This window comes from Pseudorca crassidens, chromosome 4 (genome assembly GCF_039906515.1).
Source record: "Pseudorca crassidens isolate mPseCra1 chromosome 4, mPseCra1.hap1, whole genome shotgun sequence".
Taxonomy (NCBI): Eukaryota; Metazoa; Chordata; class Mammalia; order Artiodactyla; family Delphinidae; genus Pseudorca; species Pseudorca crassidens.
The window spans coordinates 19,315,882-19,332,735 of record NC_090299.1 but is presented as its reverse complement, the minus strand read 5'-3'; the positions used below and the strand labels follow the sequence as shown (position 1 = coordinate 19,332,735).

General features: G+C 36.2%; 1 protein-coding gene across 7 annotated transcripts in view; it reads left to right on the top strand.

Annotated features, from left to right (window-relative positions):
• BLTP1 (bridge-like lipid transfer protein family member 1) overlaps positions 1 to 16,854 on the top strand; it is a 208,573-nt gene that overhangs the window by 74,537 nt on the left and 117,182 nt on the right. For 6 of the 7 annotated variants that reach the window (XM_067735145.1, XM_067735146.1, XM_067735148.1 and 3 more), the window contains 4 exons: positions 5,108 to 5,335; positions 6,132 to 6,269; positions 12,734 to 12,913; positions 15,454 to 15,582. In XM_067735145.1, the coding sequence (XP_067591246.1) occupies positions 5,108 to 5,335; positions 6,132 to 6,269; positions 12,734 to 12,913; positions 15,454 to 15,582 (675 nt within the window). The remainder of the gene's footprint in view (positions 1 to 5,107; positions 5,336 to 6,131; positions 6,270 to 12,733; positions 12,914 to 15,453; positions 15,583 to 16,854) is intronic. The other variant, XM_067735147.1, reaches the window with a different exon arrangement.

The window sequence follows — 16,854 nt, the reverse complement described above, 5'->3', positions numbered from 1 at the left end:
TCTTCCAGGTCACTTATCCGTTCTTCTGCCTCAGTTATTCTGCTATTGATCCCATCTAGAGTATTTTTAATTTCATTTATTGTGTTGTTCATCGTTGCTTGTTTCATCTTTAGTTCTTCTAGGTCCTTGTTAAATGTTTCTTGCATTTTGTCTATTCTACTTCCAAGATTTTGGATCATCTTTACTGTCATTATTCTGAATTCTTTTTCAGGTAGATTGCCTATTTTCTCTTCATTTGTTAGGTCTGGTGGGTTTTTATCTTGCTCCTTCCTCTGCTGTGTTTTCTCTGTCTTCTCATTTTGCTTATCTTACTGTGTTTGGGGTCTCCTTTTTGTAGGCTGCAGGTTCATAGTTCCAGTTGTTTTTGGTGTCTGTCCCCAGTGGCTAAGGTTGGTTCAGTGGGTTGTGTAGGCTTCCTGGTGGAGGGGACTAGTGCCTGTGTTCTGGTGGATGAGGCTGAGTCTTGTCTTTCTGGTGGGCAGGTCCACGTCTGGTGGTGTGTTTGGGGGTGTCTGTGGCCTTATTATGATTTTAGGCAGCCTCACTGCTAATGGGTGGGGTTGTGTTCCTGTCTTGCTAGTTGTTTGGCACAGGGTGTCCAGCACTATAGCTTGCTGGTCGTTGAGTGAAGCTGGGTCTTGGTGTTGAGATGGAGATCTTTGGGAGATTTTCACCGTTTGATATTACGTGGAGCTGGGAGGTCTCTTGTGGACACGTGTCCCAAGTTGGCTCTCCCACCTCAGAGGCACAGCACTGACTCCTGGCTGCAGCACCAAGAGCCTTTCATTCACACGGCTCTGAATAAAAGGGAGAAAAAGTAGAAAGAAAGAAAGAAAGAGGACAAAATAAAATAAAATAAAGTAAGATAAAGTAAAAGTTATTAAAATAAAATATAATTATTAAGAAAAAAAAATTTTTAAGTAAAAATAAAAAACAACAACAAAAAAACAGATGGACAGAACCCTAGGACAAATGGTGAAAGCAAAGCTATACAGACAAAATCTCACACAGAAGCATACACATACACACTCACAAAAAGAGGAAAAGGGGAAAAAATAATAAATCTTGCTCTCAAAGTCCACCTCCTCAATTTGGGATGATTCATTGTCTATTCAGGTATTTCAGAGATGCAGGGTACATCAAGTTGATTGGGGAGATTTAATCCGCTGCTTCTGAGGCTGCTGGGAGAGATTTCCCTTTCTCTTCTTTGTTCTCACAGCTCCGGGGTCTCCGCTTTGGATTTGGCCCCACTTCTACGTGTAGGTTGCCGGAGGGCATCTGTTCATCGCTCAGACAGGACCAGGTTAAAGGAGCCGCTGATTCGGGAGCTCGGGGTCACTCAGGCTGCGGGGAGGGAGGGGCACGGAGTGCGGGGCAAGCCTGCGGCATCAGAGGCCAGCGTGACGTTGCACCAGCCTGAGGCGCGCCGTGCGTTTTCCTGGGGAAGTTGTCCCTGGATCACGGGACCCTGGCAGTGGCGGGCTGCACAGGCTCCCGGGACGGGGGTGTGGATGTGACCTGTGCTCGCACACAGGCTTCTTGGTGGCGGCAGCAGCAGCCTTAGCGTCTCATGCCCGTCTCTGGGGTCTGCGCTGTTAGCCGCAGCTCGCGCCTGTCTCTGGAGCTCCTTTAAGCAGCGCTCTTAATCCCCTCTCCTAGAGCACCAGGAAACAAAGAGGGAAGAAAAAGTCTCTTGCCTCTTCGGCAGGTCCAGACTTTTTCCCGGATTCTTCCTGGCTAGCCATGGCGCACTAGCCCCCTTCAGGCTGTGTTCACGCCGCCAACCCCAGTCCTCTCCCTGGGGTCTGACCTTTGAAGCCCGAACCTCAGCTCCCAGACCTCACCCGCCCCGGCGGGTGAGCAGAAAAGCCTCTCGGCCTGGTGAGTGCTGGTCGGCACCGATCCTCTGTGCGGGAATCTCTCCGCTTTGCCCTCCGCACCCCTGTGGCTGCGCTCTCCTCTGAGGCTCCGAAGCTTCCCCCCTCCGCCACCCACAGTCTCCGCCCACGAAGGGGCTTCCTAGTGTGTGGAAACCTTTCCTCCTTCACAGCTCCCTCCCACTGGTGCAGGTCCCGTCCCTATTCTTTTGTCTCTGTTTATTCTTTTTTCTTTTGCCCTACCCAGGTACGTGGGGAGTTTCTTGCCTTTTGGGAGGTCTGAGGTCTTCTGCCAGTGTTCAGTGGGTGTTCTGTAGGAGTTGTTCCACGTGTAGATGTATTTCTGATGTATCTGTGGGGAGGAAGGTGATCTCCGCGTCTTACTCTTCCGCCATCTTCCTGCATTTATTCTTAATGGAAGAAGGAAATCTGAATCTAAATAGTGGTAGCATATCAGTGGTAGCAAATAGTAACCATGGATTAAGTGTATATATGACATATATGTTTTTCTTATTAAAAAATAGTTTTAAAGGGCAATATAGCCATTATTTTGTAATAACTGTAAATGGAGTATAACCTTTAAAAATTATGTAAAAAATAAAAAATATTAAAAAATAGTTTTATTGGTCTTGAAGAGAAGCCTGGCTATCAAGTTTTGATTTTAAAAAACAATATTGGAAACAGAGTATTTGTAGGGTTTTTTTTTTCTTCATTTCTGATTTTATCAGCTGTCTTCTAACTATTGTTGATAATACCTGTTTTTTCCTTTTTCTTTTTTTATTTTGAGGAATGAGTATGATTGGATAAGTATTAATTTTTAGCTGGGGAAAAAAATGACAGTCTCCTGTTACTTAAACTAGGTTACTTGATACTCATGTAATAAAATATTTCTGGGAAATTAAAATTACAGAGGACTCGTAAGTAAACTGAAAATGTAGTTTACCATTCTTAACGTCATACATGCTAAAAACTTGACAAAAGAATACATTTTCCCAATTCTGTAAGCCAATGGTTTTTTCTAGGGTTGTTTAAAATGGAAATAGGATTTTTATTTGTAGTTGTAAATATTTGTATACATTCACTAATGTTAAAATATCATAAAAGTTTGCCATAATATATTACTACTTTCCAGATACTTCAATCAAACTTTTGGTAATTTTTTAGTGAATTCTTAAGAAATTAACTCTTATAGATGGAACTCACATATTAAAAATCCTCACAAAACTTAAATCAGACACCAACATTAAACATTTAACATTAGGCTAGCTTTTAAAGAGTTATGATTTAAAAAGTACATTTTGTTGATAATACTCAACAGGTACAAATGTGTTAATGCATAAAAGACTCCTAGTGTTTTATAACTCTTTAAAAACAGTCATTGACACATTTAATAAAACTTAGCAGATGTCTTTTATTATGTTGGAGATTCAGTAATCCCTAAAGAATCTGATATGAGTTATTTCTATTTCAGATAATTAAGCGGAGATTGGTTTAGTAGCAAATTGAACATTATGCCCAAGAGAATCTTTTTCCTTTAATTGTAGGAATCTATAGGAACCTTTTCTTTTTAGGGTTAAAAATTGTAAGAGACTACAAGGGAATCTTTTAAAAATAAGAAATTATTAAGCTAGTGTTTTTAAAAATTAGCTAAAATAAGAATAACATTTCTAATGATTTGTTGGTAACTCTTAGTATGTTGAAAGCTAATAAACATCAGTAGAATACATTGACTCCTTAGATAAGTTGTGTGGAGGGGAGGTAGGGCAGAGATGATTAGGTCTGGAGGCCATTTGCAGGTAAAATCACCAAAGGAACTTCCATTTTCTGCTTGTCTCTGGACTCCATGGCCACTATAAACCTGATGAACCCATCTCCAGGACTGGGACAGCATGTATGTTTTGAAAAGGCTTCTCAGATGATCTGAGGGAGAACTACTGCTCCAAATAACTCTAGGTTTTTAATGTTGATTGAAATCAATTAGATATTTATTTTGAGTTTTACAAACTTAATGTTGGAATTCAGGATAAAAACCAATATTTATTTACCTTTCTATTTGTGTTTGAATTTGTCTGTGCTTCGGAGTTATATAAGCACAATTAAATCAAGCAGGTTCTAAGTAGGACCTGTATTATTTAGAGGCAGATGACAGTAGAGAATAGAGGAAAAAGCCCCAGTTCTGCAAGTCAGTATATTTGGGATTTTAATATTTGCCCTGCCAGTAATTAACTGAATGACCTTAAGCCCTTCAATATCCTTTCCTGTGAAAGGATATTAATTGGCTGTATATCCAGAACCTTAGCCAGAAAATAAATATGTCAATAACCAAAATGCAGAATTTACCAAAATACTACCTTGGTTTTAATATTGAGCAAATGTAGTCAACAGTGTTAATTGGAATATTTTAACAACTTTTTGATTACTACTGACAGATCAAATAGGCTAAATTTAAATTTGGAATTAATAGGAAGAAAAAAGAATCTCAATTAAAAAAGAAATTTAAATTCTGATGCAAAAGAAACCAGATATTAATTGTTGAAACACTTCTGAAATTCGAATACTTAAGAAACCAGGATGAACTGTGTGAAAGGAAGTTCACATTTGGTAACTATTTATAATAAATAGTTATAATAAATAGTTTATAACTATTTATAAACTATTTATAATGTTTTTGTCACAAGTAACCAAAATGGGGCATTCTTATTAAAGCTGTTAAAATATTCCTGATAAATATTCCAACTGTAATATATAAATTACAGATTTAGCTAATTGGATTTTTCCAAATTGATTTTTAGTGAATTGATCTGCTTCCCTCAAAGGATATCTCTGGGTATTATTACCTCAGAACTCTGAGAAGCACAGATTGAAAACAACTGAAGCTTTCAAATCTTCATAGGTTTCTTTTAGGATCTAAATTGCAAGTTTTTGCTATAATTAGAGGTGGTGTTATCATGAAGCTTTACTACAAACTTCTGTAACTTTTTGTGGGTTTTTTTTTTTTTTTGCTACGGAATAGTTATTTGCTAAGCAGCCAAGTAAGTGGCTGCTTAAATATATGTAGTTAAGTATTAAGTGGGTGCCTTAAATATATGTATCTTGTTTTCATTTAAAGGAAATAGACTGATGCTTTAAAAGAGGTTAAAGAATTGCTTAGTTTACAGATTTCAGGCTCCAAGGTGAAAAGTTATTGTTACATATCTCTTTTGATGGCAATTTATTCTTAATATTTGTAGGAAAACTACTTTGGGGAAGATGACATGTATATGGATTTTGAAGAGGTTATTTCAAGTCCTGTTCTGTCACTGTCAACATCATCCAGCTCTGGGTGGACTGCTGTTGGAATGGAAAATGACAGAAAAGAAAATGAAAGTTCAGCCAAGTCAATTCATCCGCTTACCTTGCGTCCTTGGGATATTACTGTACTTGTTAATTTGCACAAAGTTCACGGGCGTCTTCCTGTTGTAAGTGTTTACGTGTCAAAATAGTCTGGAGTTTATTATGAAATCCACTCAGCATAGGAAACTGTGTCTGTGTGTGCACACACTTACATAAAAAATTCACATTCAAAAACACTTCTGAATTTATCTTTTTATCTTTATAAAGCTAGTTTATTATTTTCTTCATAGTATAATTACCCGATCACTGATAATTTTCCGTTCTGTTTTTCTTCTTTCACTTTAGTTCCTTCTTTGCTGTTCTATATAAGTTTAGAACATTTTGCCATGCTGTTGAGTTGCTAGGTTTATAGTTAGCCTGATGGATGTCCTAGGACTTCATATTTTTTTAGCCTTTATCTCTAACTCCAGACCAGTCTGGGATGTTAGACCTATTACAAAATCAAGATTCAGACTTGACCCTGGAGGTTGAGTTGTGTCAGAGGTTTGGATTCAGCACAGTATCCTGGTTTACTCTAAAGGATGACCCTTGGGCCTCTTGGGGCTGACTTGAAATCAGATTATATTGTCCAAAGAACCCATGGCCATTGGAGCCAGGCCAGATAGGGAGGGTGTGGCCCTAGAGCATTGTGCTGCATACTGGGTCCATGTCATGTTCCTAGGGTTGCACGGGAAAGGAATCACCTCTGGTGCTTAGTGAACCTAATGTCTTTTTCTGGGGACAGAATACTTTTTTTTGTCAGTAAGCACTGTTTCTCCTTCTAAAATATCAGTCTTTTAATTGTATAAATGTAATTTTTATTTCCCTGTACTTCCTTGGTCTTTATCTGTATCTTGATTATGATGTTTTGCTTGACTTTAGCATGGAACTACTGATGGCCCTGAGTGTCCTACAGCTTTTTTGGAAAGACTATGTTTTGAAATGAAAAAAGGATTTAGGGAGACCATGCTGCAACTTGTCCTGTCACCCCTGAATGTGTTTGTCAGTGATAACTATCAGGTAATGTGAAACTGAGTTATGGTAAAGACTTAGAGATTTATTATTACTATTTTTGGGGTCAAAACAATGTGTTAACTTCAGAACATGGAATATATAGCTCTTAAAATTAGGGACCTTTAATTTAACTATACTAAGCAGTTTTGTATTGTGTGTATATATGAGAATTGTTTCAAGAATCTTAGTTCTTTTTTTTCCTCTGCTTATTTCCTTATTTATATGATCCCAAACAATTATATTTAATATCTATTGTTTTTAGAAATGGAAAGAAATACTTTCTAACTTTCTCGTATGTTTATGGAAGGGAAAAACTAATTGTATACAATGTTGGTAGATAGTGTTGAAAATCACAACCTAAGTATTAATATTAACCAGTACCATAAATCTTGAAAACATGCGTACCTACGTGGTCAATGATTTATTCTTTTCATCTAATGTACCTACCAGATACTTTGTTAATTCCTTCAAGATATTCCTGAGGCTCTTTTGGAAGTGAACTGGTGACATTCATCAAATGGGAATATTTTACATTCCTGGGTAGATTATTACTTTATTATTATTCTTTTTTAATGCCAATGGCTTCTCTTGGCATCTACCACTACTTTAAGGCTCTTTCCTACTTTTAGTTAAGTTGTATGTTTTAGAGCTATGATGTTTTTTAGTACAAAGCAAAGTAAAATTATAAACAGGAGGAAGAATCTGACAGTGAATCATCAATGAATGATAACTCACTATGGAGTCTATGTAGTAACTGATCATCTTATTTAAAAGAGCATACCCCTTTTCACTCTTTTGCCATAACTGACTATATTTTTCTATTGTAGTAGCTAAAACGTAACACTTAATGTATGATAGTTTTTGCCACAGAATATTTCTTTTTTAAAAACTTTTATTTCAAAAGAATTATAGATTTATAGGAGGTTACAAAGGTAGTACAGAGAGTTTCTGTGTTTCCTCCATGTTGATCTTTTACATAATTATGGTATAGTATCAAAACCAGGAGATTGACATTGGCACAATATGTGTGCATCGTTCTGTGTCATCTTATCATGTGTAGATTTGTGTAACTGCCACCCAAATCAAGATACAGAACTATTCTATCATCACGAAGATCTCACTTGTGTTAACACTTTTAACTTGTCACATGAAACCTTAAAAATAACTCTTGTCCTCTCTCTAATTAGTGGGTCATTAGAATTGGTTGTTTTTTTATTTTGGGAGGCAAGTGTATGGAGAGGGAGCCCGTCTCCTTTTTTCAGTCTGTTGAGGAAATTAGTAAAGGTAAAAGGGAAATATCTTCTTATGACTGAGTTCTGAGAATCTTAGGTGAGCATCTCTGGTTGCTTATGAGTACCTGGTGATACTTCAACTTCTATTTTAATCACTGCATTCTCAAAAGACTTCAGTAGATATAAAAAATATTTTATTGAGTTTATTATGAAAATTCATATTAACCCTAATTATAGAATTACTGGCAAACTTGTACAGAGACTGAAGTGTAAAGTGTGATTTATTTGGTGATAAGAAAGGGAATTCAAGGAATGGAGATATCAAGGCAGTAGTAGAAGTATTAGTGATGTTTTGTTTCCTGGACGGTCAACACTTCATAATTCACCCCGAAGACAAGCATAGTCTATACATATTTTCTTGGAATTTGCTTATCTACTTAATTTGCTTACATTTTGTAGTGCTAGCATTCCTAAGAAATATTTTCTTCTTTTGTCTTTATACTATCTAATACTCTTTCATGGTGGGAAGCTTCACACTGTGACTGCCCTCAAGACTCAGTTCTGGGTCACTCACCTGTAGCTGCTTATTTCTGGTAGCATTAGTCTTAGTGCAGAACTTCAAGGTTAAGGATCTAATGTGATGGGTCTATTATTGTGTCTGACTTATGAAACCACACACTTTTTACTTGATCATCTTTTGATGTATATTAGTTTTCTAGGGCTGCCAATGCAAGGTACCCCACATTGGGTGGCTTAGAACAACAGAAACTTATTCTTTCACAGTTTTGGAGCCTGGAAGTCTGAAATTGGTGTGTTTGGCAGGGCCATGCTCTCTTTCAAGGCCGTAGGAGAGGATCCTTCCTTGTCTTTTCCTAGCTTTTGGTGGTCGCTAACAATCCTTGGCATTCCTTGTTTTGTAGTTGTATCACTCAAATCTCTGCCTCTGTCTTCACGTGGCATTCTCTCCATGAGTCTGTGTGTCTAAGTTTTCCCCTTACAAGGACACTGTTGCTTGGATCAGGGCCCACTGTAATCCAGTGTAATCACATTTTAACTTGATTACATTCGTCAAGACCCTATTTCCAAATAAGATCACATTCACAGGTACCTGAGCTTAGGAATTGAACGTGTCTTCATAGGGGACACAATTCAACCCACTAAACGATGCAAGCCGTAATAAAATTTAGAATATAATCTTTATTGGTGACTAGGTAGGCTTTACCTTTAGGACAAGCCAAGATCCACATGTTTGTTTTTGTTTTTTTGGCAGTGGGTGGTGAGAGAGAGGATAGAATCCAGGATGATGCCTGATTTTTGCCTTGGGCAATTAACTTAGCCAGTGGGAGATAAAGAATACGGGAGGAGGAACTGGTTTATAGGGGAAGATGATGCGTTTCTGGGCATGTTGGGTTTGAAGTACCAAGAAATCAACCTTCATTTTCTAGTATTTTTCAAAGAGTGGACTTCATTGTCTTTGAGAAATAGACATTGTCTTTGAGATAAACTCACCTAAGTGTCTGTGTAGGTACAGTGGCATTCAAAAGTCATAAATAGCTGACTTTCTGATGGTGCTCTAATATACTAACAGCAGATGCATATGTGGGCCCTGAACATTCTTGGAAAATACATTTGGATGGTCCCTGTGATAACCTATGTGGCTAAAAATAATAAAAATAGACAAGCTGGGTGGTAGTGACGGATAAAGGCATCATGCCCTCAATACCCCCTGTCTCGTCTGCATGAACCCCTCCCCCCAACTTTAAGGCCAAATGCACTTTATTTTCTTTTGCCTTTTGACCCCTTTCACCCATTTCTCCCACCCTCTACTCTCACCTCTGGCAACCACCAATCTGTTTTCTGTATTCTATGAGCTTTTTTTAGATTCCACATGTAAGAGGGATCATATGGTATTTGTCTTTCTCTATCTTACTTATTTCACTTAGCATATTGCCCTCGAGGTCCATTTATGTTGTTGCAAATGGCAAGATTTCCTTCTTTTTTTATGACTGATATTCCACTGTATGTGTGTGTGTGTGTGTGTGTGTGTGTGTATATATATATATATATATACACACATATATATGTGTATATATATTCACCATAATTTCTTTATGACTAATATTCCACTGTATAAGTGTGTGTATATATATACACACACATATGTATTCACTATAATTTCTTTATGACTGATATTCCACTGTATGTGTGTATATATATATATACACACATATATGTATGTGTATATATATTCACCATAATTTCTTTATGACTGATATTCCCCTGTATGTGTGTGTGTATATATATATACACATATATATGTATATATATATATATATTCACCATAATTTCTTTATCCATTCAGCCATTGATAGACAGGTTTTTTCCGTATCTTGGCTTTTGTAAATAATACTGCAGTGAACATGGCAATGCATGTATCTCTTTGAATTAGTGTTTCCTTCGGATAACTACCCAGAAGTGGAATTGCTGAATCATATGGCAGTTCTATTTTTAATTTTTTGAGAAACCACCATTATTCTCCATAGTGGATGCACCAATTTACATTCCCACCAACAGTGCACAAGGGTTCCCTTTTCTCCATATCCTTGCCAACATTTGTTATTTGTGTTCTTTTTGATGAGAGCCATTCTGACAGGTGTGAAGTGATATCTCACTATGGTTTTGATTTGCATTTCCCTGATGTTTAGTGACGTTGAGCATCTTTTCATGTGTCTGTTGACCTTCTGCACGTCCTCTTTGGAGAAATAGCTATTCAGATCGTCTGCCCATTTCTTAAATTGGATTGTTTGTTTTTTTGCTATTGAGTTGTGGGAATTCTTTATATATTTTGGGTATTAGACCTGTATCAGATTTATGATTTGCAAATATTTTCTTTTTTTAAAATAAATTTATTTATTTATTTACTTATTTTTGGCTGTGTTGGGTCTTCGTTTCTGTGTGAGGGCTTTCTCTAGTTGCGGCGAGCAGGGGCCACTCTTCATCGCGGTGCGTGGGCCTCTCACTGTTGCGGCCTCTCTTGTTGCGAAGCACAGGCTCCAGACCTGCAGGCTCAGTAGTTGTGGCTCACAGGCCTAGTTACTCCGTGGCATGTGGGATCTTCCCAGACCAGGGCTCGAACCTGTGTCCCCTACATTGGCAGGCAGCTTCTCAACCACTGTGCCACCAGGGAAGCCCTGCAAATATTTTCTTTTCTTCTGCAGGTCGCCTTTTCATTTTGTTGATAGTTTCCTTTGCTACAAAGAAGCTTTTTAGTTTGATGTAGTCCCACTTGTTTATTTTTGCTTTTGTTGCTTTGCCTTTGGTGTTAGATTCAAAAAATAATCACCAAGCCCATGTCAGAGAGTCTACTTCTGATATTTTCTTCTAGGAGTTTTATGGTTTCAGGTCTTACATTCAAGTCTCTAATTAATTTTGAGTTGATTTTTGTATATGGTATAAGATAGTGATTGAGTTTCATTCTTTTAGTATGTGTTACTGAGTTTTCCCAGCACTGTTTATTGAAGAGACTCTCCTTTCCTCATTGTATATTCTTGGATCCTTTGCTGTAAATTAATTGACCATATATATGTGTGTTTATTTCTGGGCTCTCTATTCTGTTCCATTGACTTATGTGTCTGTTTTTATGCTAATACCATACTGTTTTGATTATTACAGCTATGTGATAGAGTTTGAGATAAGGGAGCATGATACCTCCAGCTTTCTTTTGTCTTTTTCAAGATTACTTTGGGTATTTGGGGTTTTTTGTGGTTCTATACGAATTCTAGGATTATTTGTTCTATTTCTTTGAAAGATGCCATTGGAATTTTGATAGGGATTGCATTGAGTCTGTAGATTGCTTTGGGTAGCGTGGACATTTTAACAATATTGATTCTTCCAAGCCAAGATCCACATGTATTTTTGAGCTCAGAAAAAGCTATCAAAAGCTTTATCCTGAGAATTATTGAATCTCAGTGCCAGAAGTGATCTTTATTGACCATATTCTCCAGCTGCATCAGATAAAACAGAAGGGAACTGAGGCCTGGAGAAGTTAAGTGATTATATATACTGTCACACAGCTTAGACGAAAATAAAATTTAAAAATGTGTCAGAAGAGTTTCTAGAGCTATTGTTATACTCACAATTTGAAATGAACTTTTAAGAATTCTTTATGAATTCAACTTAACTCTATTCTTAAAAACACTTTTTTATGAACGCAGTTCCCAAAATTTGTGTTGAAACAAGGAACATTAACCCTGTAAGATGGCCTGCACACACACACACTAAAAAGACTGTCATGGTAAAATTAAGATAAATAATTTCAAGTGTAAAAAGTGCTGCAAGGAGAGGAATGAGGTACTTTGGTAGCATGTAATAGTCTTAAGATAAAAACATGATAAAACTTGATTTTAAAAGATCTCTGTGGTGGTTTTGTAGAGTGTGGACCAGAGATATGTAAAAGTTAAGGCTTGGGAGATCCTGGCAAGAGGTTGTATTATTTGGACCAGGATGATAGCAGTGAAGCTGGAAGAAACTCAGTGCATTTGTGAGAGATTGGAAGGTAGATTCTATAGAAATTGGTGACTGATGGGTAGGGCATTACCAAACTTACTTTATTCTGTATTTCTAATAACCATCTGTGAAACCAGTGTTGCATGGAATACCCTATTTTAGGACATATGCTTTAGCTTTCTGAGTAAGTCTTAGAAATTTTCTCTTTGAAATGTTGCTGCTTGTTAGTTGTGAATATATAATTATTCTTGTAAGATGGATCTATCCTTTTAATATTTACATAATTCTCAAAATCTTTATGAAAGATGGCTTTCTTTGCTAGTTCCTTGTTTTATGGTCTTAATGGTCTTTGTTCTTCCATGTTATTTTCTTCTTTTTAATACTTCGATCTCATGATTCCTGCCTTGTCACAAAAGATTGGCCTCTTACATTCCCTCTCAGTTATAATACTTGTTTCTTTTTATTCATTGAGGTAGTTACCAATCAGAGATCTGCATTTTTTTTTAGGACTTTGCTGTCTCGCTTTGCAGTTGGGCTCTTATGGATAATGTCACTAAAGAAGCTTAACACAGACTACTTTTATGGGTACAAGGTTGTGTTAGGAGCTTGTGGATCCCAAAGTCATATTTTCCAAATAGCATGTTTTTACCTTTTGTCACTGGGGGAAAAAGCAGCTAGCAATTATAATGCTGATTTTTCTTATGCTTCTTACAGTCTTATTATTGTTTTCAGCAGCGACCCCCTGTGGATGAAGTGCTCAGGGAAGGTCACATCAATTTGTCAGGTCTCCAGCTGAGAGCACATGCTATGTTCTCAGCAGAAGGTCTTACTTTGGGAAGTGATTCCTTAGAATACGCATGGCTAATTGATGTGCAGGCTGGAAGCCTTACAGCTAAGGTCACAGCACCACAGGTATGTTCTCAGTTCTCAGAGTGCTATCTCCTGACTTTTTTTTTTTTTCCTTTACTCACCCACCTCCCCAAAAATAGGTTATATGCCCATTTGAATGTTCATTTTATTTCCACTTGCCATTCAGAATTTTCTTAGTATTATATGAGTCAGAGACAAGTTTCACTTTTCTGGGCCACCTAAAATTGACGGCTGTGATGTTTTATAGTTCTGTGTAATACTTTCAAGAATTCAAGACTTTCTTTGAGAAAAACTCAGGATGAGAAATTTCTGGAAATCAAATTATATATTATTAAAATTACATTACTTGGCTCTCCACTGTTGGAACAATCTTGTTTTCCCAGTATACAGAATAATTTTCTAAGAACTTTACCTTGTATATTTCTTAAGTAGGATTTGAAAACAGCATTTATACTATTAAGGTAGCATCATTCTTTACTTGTGATGTCCCAAAACAAGACAAAATCTTTTGAACCTCCACTTAGTGATATGGATACTGGTTTAGAAAAATAAAAATGAATTTATTGGTGAGAAAATCTGGTCTGGAGTGCTAGTTGTGATCCTTTTGGATAAATTCTCCTTCCCCCTCACTGTCCCACTTAGTCTTGAGGGGTCTCAGATGCCTAAAGGGTTATAGTCAGCCCTCCCTATCCACAGGTTCTGCATCCACAGGTTCAACCAACCGTGGATTCAACCAACTGCAGATGTGAAGCCTAAGGATACAGAGGGCTGACTGTATTTAGTTCTAGAAATGGACCACTGAAATTTAGTCCAATGTCTGTATTGCTGTAATATTTCACCTGTTGAGCCATTTACAGGCATACCTCATTTTATTGTGCTTCACAGATTTTGCTTTCTTTCTTTTTTTGTTTTTACAAATTGAAGGTTTGTGGCAATGCTGCATCAAGCAGGTCTATCAGCACCATTTTTCTGACAGCATTTGCTCAATTTATGTGTCTGTGTCACATTTTGGTAATTATTGCAATATTTTAAACTTTTTCATTATTATTACATCTGTTATGGTAATCTGTGATTAGTGATCTTTGATGTTAGTTACTATTGCAAAAAGATTATAAATCATTGAAGGCTCAGGTTAGCATTTTTTAGCAATAAAGTATCTTTTAATTAAGGTATGTATGTTGTTTTTTTAGGCATAATGTTATTGTGCACTTGATAGACTACTAGTTACTTGTAAATATAACTTCTACATGCACTGGGAAACCAAGTATTTGTGACTTGCTTTATTGTTATAGTCACTATATTGCAAATTTATTGCGGTGGTCTGGAACCAAACCCACAGTATCTCTGAGGTATGCCTGTATTTATAATGTGTGTTTCATAATTGGTGTTTCAAAAGATTGGAATGTGGTAGAAAGGTACATACTCAGTTTTTAATAAAGAATTACAGAATGAGTGTGAAATACGTGTAATTTAGAGGTAAGTAGTGGCAACAAGCAGGTGAATAAAGACTAGATACCTTGTGTATCTGAAGGAAATTGTTGGAGGGCAGCAAAAATTAAGATTCTAGAAATAGTAGGAAAATGAATGGAATTGAAAAGGGATATTTTATATAAAAATGAATGGAAAGAAATATATAATGGTGAAAACAAATATTCATTGCTCAGTAGCCTCATAACTGTCTTTTTATCTGCCATTTTCTGTCTCTAAATATACAAGTAAAAACTGAAGCATATAACAAAACAGTTTGTTCCCAGCAAGCATGCAGTGAAGCTGTGCTGACCCTCCAAGATTGGACACAATTCCTTTAATCTAAAGATTGCTAGACTCTCATATATGTTGCCCTTATTAGAAGATGAAACATTTCTTTCTTCTGCACTAGAATCATGGCATCACTGTTTCCTGCAAGGTTCATGAATCCATACGTGCTTTTAGTGTTTATTCCATTCTTTGTATGTTTTAAAAGTGAAATTCATGTTTTCTGAGAGTTCAAGATATGTACTTTTTTTGGGGGGGGGATAATACCGTGTATACCCGTGTCTCAGTGTTTATTGTAAACTAACCAATTATAAAATTAAGGTTTTTTCTTAAACTCAATATTTGATGAAAAATTGATATATACTTACTTAAACTTCTATTCATAAAAGTTCTTCAATCTTCAGAATACCTGATTTTCTAAAATTGTAGCTTAATAGATATAAATTTCACTTCAAAGCTTGGTTTATTATTAGGTAGAGAATTTTCGGTGCTTTTCTGTGCAGAGGATTCCAATTAATCATATAAGAAGACAGATATAACCTTGAAAAAAAATACTTGCTTTAGAGGTTGCTGAAGTTGAATTTTTCAGTTGAAATGAGTTTTCATTTTGGCAATGCATTTTGTCATTCACAAATGAAAAGTAACACAAGCTTATAAATGATGTCAAGGTAGAAAAATGATATTGGTTAACAAGTAGATTATGTAGCAGGTATAAGGCACTCTTTGGATTCTTTCAAGCTGTATTAATATTCTTGATAAGATTTTAAACTCTGAACAATTGTTTAGAATGCTAACAGTGTTGTCAACCTGTCATGGCTTATTTGCAGCTGGCTTGTCTCTTGGAGTGGGGACAGACATTTGTTTTTCATGTCGTATGTCGGGAGTATGAACTGGAAAGACCAAAATCAGTAATAGTATGTCAGCATGGAATTGATCGTCGGTTCTGTGAATCCAAGGTATGTTAACAGATATGTTAGCAGTATTATAAACATTTATGGCTTTTTTCGAAGTGAAAGAGATATCAGCTTTAAATCAACTGTACATAGCATCAAGTAAACACCAAAGTTCAGTTTTTTCAATTACTAAAATTATTTTGAACATTTATAGCCACTTGTTATTTAGTTGTAAATAGTTAAAATATGAGGTAATTATTAAAACATACATTCACAGATAAATGGAGATATTATAAAATTATGTCTTATCTCTTACTGCATTATTATACTAACTCTTTGGGATATGGATGTGTGTTTATGTAGAAGGTTTAGAAATTGGAGGAAGAAGGTTAAATTCCTTACATGGCATTGTTTGCAGACCCTTCTGGAACATACATATTCTCCTTTAACATGATTAGCAATGTTGGGCATTTGCCAAGTTTCCTAACTCCAGATCTTACACTCTTTCTACCGCATTGCACTACCATGACTAAGGGTCATTACAGTACCTTCAAGAGGGTTGTAAAAAGTAGATAGTAATTCCTAAAATCATGTACAGGGGCAGAGAGATGCAGAGTGTTATTTTGTAGTAAGCACTGTTCCTTATGCATTTAGGATGGGGAACATTTTTTAAGTATGCTCCTTTGAGAAAACCTGGAAAACATTGTAGTTTCAAAAAAAAAAAGTAACTTACCCTAATTCTACAACATAGAGATAGCCATTGCTAACAGTTTAGTTTTTCTTTCTAGTTTCTTTTCTATGTGTCTTTCCTTTCTTTTTTCTTTTGTTATACAAACTGTATGTTTGCTATTATATTACTGTGAGTTGGAAGTAATTCATTCTGCTTTTAATTTTATGTCCAAGAAAATCTGTAACCTGTGCTAATTTACCATCAATAAAGGAAACAGCTGTAATTGGTGATAAAATTATTTATTTTCTTGTTATAAACGCAATGCCAGGCTCCAGGGAATTGGTTCCTTAGTCATTAGTTTCTTACCAATAATTTGTACATACTTGTAGGTATCTCCTCCCTCTTTTTTTTTTCCTACTAATACTCAGAGCTTTTAAGTTGTATTATAATTTTAAAAAATCAACTTCATTGAGGCATAATTTACATACAATAAATTCACCCTTTTTAAGTTTGAGTTTTGAGAAAAGTTATATATACTGGTGTAACCCTTACCACCAATGAAGATCTAGAACATTTCTGTCACCTTAGGAAATTCCTTTGTGACCCTTCGCAGTCAGACACTATTCCACACATCCACTGATATTCTTTCTGTCATTTTAGGTCAG